The sequence below is a fragment of the Nicotiana attenuata genome, chromosome 1, assembly GCF_001879085.1.
Source record: "Nicotiana attenuata strain UT chromosome 1, NIATTr2, whole genome shotgun sequence".
Classification (NCBI taxonomy): domain Eukaryota; kingdom Viridiplantae; phylum Streptophyta; class Magnoliopsida; order Solanales; family Solanaceae; genus Nicotiana; species Nicotiana attenuata.
This window is the reverse complement of record NC_031989.1, coordinates 107,918,729-107,926,217: the sequence shown is the minus strand read 5'-3', so window position 1 is coordinate 107,926,217 and position 7,489 is coordinate 107,918,729. Positions and strand designations below refer to the sequence as shown.

At 37.8% G+C, this 7,489-nt stretch overlaps 1 protein-coding gene across 1 annotated transcript; it reads right to left on the bottom strand.

Annotated features, from left to right (window-relative positions):
- On the bottom strand, positions 1,276-3,570 carry LOC109231772 (protein FAF-like, chloroplastic). Its single transcript, XM_019397407.1, has 2 exons — positions 3,430-3,570; positions 1,276-3,030 (listed from the first exon to the last, which is right to left on the bottom strand). The coding sequence occupies exon 2, from the start codon at positions 2,970-2,972 to the stop codon at positions 1,509-1,511; it is 1,464 nt and encodes a 487-aa protein (XP_019252952.1). The 5' UTR covers positions 2,973-3,030; positions 3,430-3,570; the 3' UTR covers positions 1,276-1,508.

Below are 7,489 nucleotides of genomic sequence, written 5' to 3'. Positions count from 1 at the left end.
AAATTTATACTAAAATTTTATCTAAATATTTTGCTTTTTAAAAATGTTCTTTAGGATAGAAACCTCAAATTTTGTTCCCCATTAGCTTCCCTTTTCACTGTTTTATCGAAAATTAAAGAACCGAATATTCATGCATGGAAAACAGTACGTAGTAATATAATATTTCACACTATTCCCAACAGCATAGTTTGTATTAGATGAGTCATTATGCCACCTCAACAGCTAGGAACCCCTAACCATTTCTATCTATCTTTAGAAGTAGAGCGAGTGCCGTTCCTTTCCCGTGAAGGTTTCAATAGAAGAGTGATAGAGGTTTTGAGCACGAAAATAGAGGCGAATCTAGAATTTTGATTTTGAGTTTTGAACGTTAATCCTTTCGCTTAATGGATTCTAAATATATTATTTATATATATTAAATAATTTATTTTAACAAATATACAGAACATGAATAAAAGCTAATAAATTCTACTGAATCCGTAATTATAACGGTTGCTTCGCCAGGAGAGTGCAAACCATTCTCATGATTAAGTGGGCGTTTGGACAAAAGAATTGTAAAATTTCGGAAAAAGTGAAAAAAATTCAAGTGAAAATGATATTTGAAAATTTGAGTTGTGTTTGCACATGAATACAATTTTCGGTTGTATTTAAATTTTTGTGAGTGGTCTGAATTGAAAATTTTGAAAAATACTTTTTTGAGTTTTTCAAATTTTCGAAAAATTCCGAAATTTATTTTCAAGTGCAAATTGAAAATATTATGGGCAAAAACTGATTTCTAAAAAAAGTGAATTTTTTTATGTCCAAACGGGCCTAAGTTCATAGAAACTTCCCAAAGGGAAACCACTCTGCCCATTGTCTTTGTATAAAGCAATACCACTCAATTGTTTTTCAGTCTTTGTTTGGACTTTGGACTGCCAAAAGCTTATGGAGAAAGGAAGGAAAAGAAAGAAAAAAGGGGAGAATTCCCATTTTGATGCCAAGCCAGAGAGAAATGACACTCCACCGAGTCAAAGATAGGTCACCAGATTTTTTTGGCTAATAATTAAGTACTACTATCATCATAAACTCAAAAAAAAAAAAAAGAAGTCATAAATCAAGTAGTGGCGAAGTCAGAAAATTCATCAAGAGTGTTCAAAATTTGAACTTTTTTTGTCAGTGCGCTATGCAAGGGCATTCAAAATGTATTTTTTGATCAATGGCAAGTACTAATATTTTACCTCATACATAGTATAATTTTTCGGTATAGGGCGTTATATCGGGAAAGAGAAGAAAAAGAACTCGCACAAAATCTGATGGTTGTATATAAAGCAATGATATCTCTCTTTGTTATTTGGTTACACCAAACTCTTTCTTTGGCAAAAAGAGTAAAAACTTGTCATGACTCAAAGAGGAAAATTACAATCTTACTAATACATACTATAATATTACATAGTTAAATATATTTATTTCAATGGTTAATTAGTAATTGGATTAGGATAGGATTAAAGAATTGATCTTTTTGATGATGAATATCAGGAGGTGGCAATGCAATAAGGCTCCCAAATTAGTAAAGACCTCCTTGACTCTTTGCATCCTCTTTGCAAAGGCACCAAATAGTTCATATTTTCTTTGTATTTCCCTCTCATTAACACCATATCTTGCTGCTCATATGCTGCTATGTTTGTTGTACTCTTGGCATTGATAGCAGTACTATTGGTTGCAAGAAAGTTGTTACCTTTTTTTGCAATTGTAGGACTGTTGGCAATGCTTGCAACTGTTGGCTTCTTCCTCCAAAAATACTCATAGGCATTGAAAGATGCCAAGCCCGAGGCAGCGGTCGGTGGTGGAGGAGATGGGATTAGCTGAGTTAGGAGTGACTGAGGAATTGTGGTTATCTCACTTAGCTTCTCCACCAGTTCAGTTGAACCTATAGAACTCGTTAAGTTGACAACTTTATTAAACTTGTTAGACCATGGTACAAGATTCTTCATATTTATCAACCCACTTGATAATCTTGGCTTTTGCTCCATCACAATGATCTCATTTTCTATCTCTTCTTCTTCTTGTTCAGGACAATCAATACTCTTGTCATCAAATTGAGGTGCTTGATCATCAATATCGTCGAACACTTCATCAAAGTCTTCTCTGTAATCCTCCATCTCCGGTTTTGATGATGAATTAGGAGTACAATCATCAATGAAGGTGAGAAGAAGGCGACCATCATGGCGATGGGCATGGAAAAGATTTCGAGAGGGAGCCGAAATAGCTTCAAGAATCAGTCTACCATCTTCACGTCGAGATTGCATGTGAAGAGAAGGCTTGTTTTCCCCATTAGCCAAGGAAGGAATTGCAGGAGGAAAAGATTTAGGAAAAGAAGATGATTTCTTGCTATAATTATATTTTACAGCTCGGAATTCCTCAAAGGATTCCGAGCCGTATTGTTGTTGTTGTTGTTGTTCGTCTTTTTCCTCCTCTACTGCATCTCCGGTTTCAGAAGGAGTGTAGGAGGAAAAGCTATCAGAGCCAGTCTCCGATCCAAGACTTTCAGTGCAAATTTCAAGACTTTTTTCACTCAAAGAACTAGCTGATCTTTTAACAAGAGGGTGAATATAAGGAGTTTCAAGATTCGACATGTCATGATCATCTTTCTTTTTCGACAAAATTGAGCTCCAAACATCAACTGAGGAAGAACGATCAGCAGCAGAAATAACAGCAAGATCTTTTGATGAAGCAATTCTTTTCATAGAAGAAAAAAATCCATTTTGTGCTAGCCATTGTTTAGAGGACATATCAGCTGAAAAGGTTCTTCTAATTGAGGGTGCACTTGATTTTCCTCTTTCAGATTCTGATCCAAGAATTGACACTATGCCTTGTTTCACTTTACTTGCCTTAGACAAAGGTATTGTTGGTGGTTTACTCAATTGTGGTGCTATTGTTTCTTCTTCCATTTTTATAGATAAGTTGAAGTTCTTGTTGCTTATACAAGTAGTTGACATCTTCTTTGCAGTCCAAGAAACAAACAATGGAAGAAGATCAAAACAAATCCCTTTTTCCCTGCACAAAAAGTTAAAGTCAATTACGAGAAAAATAACAGTAACAGACTCAATGTAATTCTACAAGTGGGGTCTGAAAAAAATAGTGTGCACGCAGACCTTACCCCTACCTGGTGAAGGTAGAAAGGCCGTTTTCGATCAATTATAAGAAAAGAACAAGAAAATTGAACCATATATACTCAGGAAAATATTCAAGTGGCAAGGTCTTATAAGCCTAGCTACCTTTCTCAAATTCCCATTATACATTACTAAGATAACAACAATTATTACTACTGATACGCTTCAATCCCAAGTAAATTAGGACCAACTATATAAATTTTCATGGTTCATATCGCTCGATTTAACAGTAAGCTTATATCAAAAAGAAAATTAAAAAAGTAAGAAAGAAAATAAGTGTTACCTTAAGCAAACAACAAAAACATCCAATAAAAGGCAGTGTCCAGTTGGATGACAGTTGCAAGCTAAGAGAATATGTAGATGATAATATTATTGCTATTGGTATATAGAGAGTATGGGGTGTTTTTGGCTGATGTTTCTGAATGCAAATAAAAGGGGAAGAGGTTGTCAGGGTATTTGTAGGTGCCCAAAAAGCTTAATGGAATTTTGTGCAAGGGACCCTCCTCTAATGCCACCAAGAAAAAAGCCCCATTTTTTCTTTCTACCCTCTAAAAGGCAGTTCGGTGTACAAAATATTCGGCATTTACATAGGGTTCGGGAAAGGACCTCATCCGAAAGGGTGTAATGTAGACAGCGTACCCTAATGCAAGTATTAGTGGTTGCTTCCACAGCTCGAACCCGTAACCTATAAGTCACATAGAGACAACTTTTTTCCCTCTATTTAGTAGGCGTTTGGACATAAGAATTGTAAATTTCGGAAAATTGGTGAAAATTTTTTTCAAGTGAAAATGGTATGTGAAATTTAGAGTTGTGTTTGGACATAAATTTCAGTTTGGATTGTTTTTGAAGTTTTGTGAGTGATTTGAGTGAAAAAATTTCAGTTTAGCCGTCCTCTATTTACTTTTATTATTTCTATTGATAAAATTACTGTATGTTGAGGTTTTATAAGAGAGTGTACAAATTTTTACGCGCTCAATGTAATTTAAACGGTTTTGACGAGTTACTTATTCTTCTTTTCCAAAGTTATTGTTTGTTGTTCATTATTACACAGTTAATTGCTGATTTGATCGTGTAAAAAGATTTTAAATTGTTAATGTATAAAACTTGAACTTACCATAGAGACTGGCTCCTCATGATTGAGAGATTAGTTATGTTGCAAGTTTAATCTTTGCAATAATGCAAGCAAGATCCGACTTCACCAAATCCTCTTACATAATATCCACGCGGCATCACTTAAAAATAAAAATATATGTTGTGTAACACATTATAAAAATAGAAACAAGAACCCATAATGTGTCACATAACATCGGGCATTTGGTTAAGTCGAAAAATATTTTTATTTTTCATTTTTAAGTGGTCTTACGTAGTTATTATGCAAGGTGAGTGCAAATATGGCTATACTTACATGTCAAATTCATACTTGTAGTAGCCCATTTGAGTTTTTCGAGACCGAATTAGCGTTTTCAGACATTTTTATTTTCAGCAACCTATATATAAATATAGTTGATTTTTTTATAAAAAAAAAAATATTAGCTTTATGAATTTGGTAGAATAAACTGAAAATTAAAGGGAATAGTGGTACACATACAGTGCAAGATGCGCAACTCTCATTTTCACCATTATGTGAACATTCTTATTCAGTAGTTCGTAAATGGCATTTTTCAGTACAGCATAAAGTGTGTATATTTTTAGGCTATGGATTCTTTTGGTAAGCTACTAAATTGAACGATCGAACCATTGGGGAATGTTTGTGAAAGCTACTCTTTCATTTGGCTTTTTACCAACTTACTTTTTTTTTTTTTTTTCCTCATCTGTCGTTTGATATTTGCTTTGAGGCCCTGAAATCCGAAACAAATATTTGCTCCAAATTCCTAACCTGTCGTGATGGTGCCTGACGTGACAATAGGCAAGCCAACATTTACGAATTTACTCCAACTCCGTTTCTCACCAAATTTCACAGACAAGTCATAAATATGGTATTGGACTTATACCGGGTTCCGAAATCAAAATACGGACCCGTTATCCAAAAAGTCAAACTTTGGTCAAACACTTCAAATTCATTAAGCCTTTAACTTTTAAATTTCGACAAAGTCCGATATCTCGGGCTAAGGACTTCCGATTTCGATTCCGGGCATACGCCCAAGTCCCAAATCACGATACGAACCCACCGTGACTGTCAAAACACAAATCCGGGTGCGTTCACCAAAAAAATTGACCGAAGTGAACTCAAATGAAGTTTTAGGCAAAATTTCTTATTTTTAAGAGTTTTTAACATAAAAGCTTTCCAGAAAGACGCCGGACTGCGCAAGCAAATCTAGGAAGGCCTAAACATGATTTTTTAAGGCTTCAGATCACAGAATTAGGTTCCAAAACATGAGATGACCTATCGGGTCATGACGCTACGAGACTAAGTGTCTCAATTCATTTCGAAATCCTCTCGGACCTGAACCGACTAACCCGGTAAGTCATATAACAATTGTAAAGCACAAAATGAGTAGTAAATGGGGAAACAGGGCTACAACTCTCGAAACGACCGGCCGGGTTGTTATCTTCCCCCTCTTAAACAATCGTTCGTCCTCGAACGGGTCCAGAAATATACCTGGAGTCTCAAATAGGTGTGGATATCTGCTCCGGGAGTCCCGCTCGGTCTCCCAAGTAGCCTCCCCAACTGGCTGACCTCTCCACTACACCTTCACTGAAGCTATGTTCTTTGACCTTAACTTTCGAACCTGCCGATCTAAAATTGCCACCGGCTCCACATCATAAGTCAAATAACCATCCAACTGAATCATGCTGAAATCCAAAACATGAGACGGATCGCCGACATACTTCCGAAGCATAGAAACATGAAATACTGGACGCACAATCGGAAAACTAGGTGACAAGGCGAGCTTGTAAGCCACCTCTCCAATCCTTTAAAGTACCTCAAGCGGACCAATATACTGAGGGCTCAACTTGCCCTTCTTCCCGAACCTCATAACACCCTTCATGGGTAAAACCTTGAGTAGAACCTTCTCCCCAACCATGTAAGCAACATCACGGACCTTCCTGTCAGCATAACTCTTCTATCTAGACTGCACATCCATATTAGGCACACAAATCCAACCATGCATCCTCAATACCCCATCATCCCCAATAATCACATCTCTGGCATCACCATGCTGAACCCTGTCCTTGAGGACAAGCAAGTAAGGATCATTATACTGGCGCTCTCTGATGCGATCAAATAAGGAAGACAGAGAAACCACACAAGCTAGAACCCGACTGGCTCCGAAATATCCAATATCACGAACTGGTTGGCCAAGGCCTAAACATCAATAGTAAGAGGTCTCTCACCAACAGGAATGAATGCAAGACTACCCATACTGACCGCATTTCTACTCAAGGCATCGGCCACCACATTGGCCTTCCCGGGATGATACAGAATGGTGATATCATAGTCCTTTAGCAGCTCCAACTATCTCCGATGCCTCAAATTTAGATCCTTTGGTTTGAACAAGTGCTGGAGGCTCCGATGATCCATAAACACCTCACAAGACATACCATAGAGATAATGCCTCCAAATCTTCAATGCATGAACGATGGTAGCAAACTCCAAATCGTGAACAGGGTAGTTCTTCTCATGGGGCTTCAACTGTCGCGAAGCATAAGTAATCACTCTACCCTTTTGCATCAAGTCACACCCAATACCGATCCGAGAAGCATCACAATACACTGTATAAGAACCAAAAGCTGAAGGTAGAACTAGAACTGGAGCCGTGGTCAAGGCAGTCTTGAGCTTCTGAAAGCTCTCCTCACACTCATCCGACCACCTGAAAGGAGCAACCTTTTGGGTCATTTAGGTGAAGGGAGATGCAATAGACGAGAAAACCTCCACGAAGCAACGATAATAACCGGCCAAGCCGAGAAAGCTCCGAATTTACGTAGCCGAGGAAGGTCTGGGCCTCCTCTGAATCGCCTCTATCTTCTTCGGATCCACCTAACTCCCCTCACTGAACACCACGTGCCCCAATAACGCCACTAAACTAAGCCAAAACTCACAGCTGGAGAACTTGGGATAAAGTTTCTCCTCCCTCAACCGCTGCAAGACAATCCTCAAATGCTGGGCATGCTCCCCTGGCTACGAGAGTACACCAGGATATAATCAATGAACACTATGACAAACGAGTCGATATAAGGCTGAAACACACTGTTCATCAAATGCATGAACGTTGCTGGGGCGTTGGTCTGCCCAAAACACATTACAAGTAACTCATAATGGCCATAACGGGTCCTGAATGTTGTCTTTAGAATATCCAAGCCCCGAATCTTCAACTGGTGATACCTAGACCTCAAATCAATCT

What these genes read in the sequence shown, in the direction of transcription:
- LOC109231772 (XM_019397407.1), bottom strand. Translation starts at nt 2,972, where the DNA reads ATGTCAACTACTTGTATAAGCAACAAGAACTTCAACTTATCTATAAAA.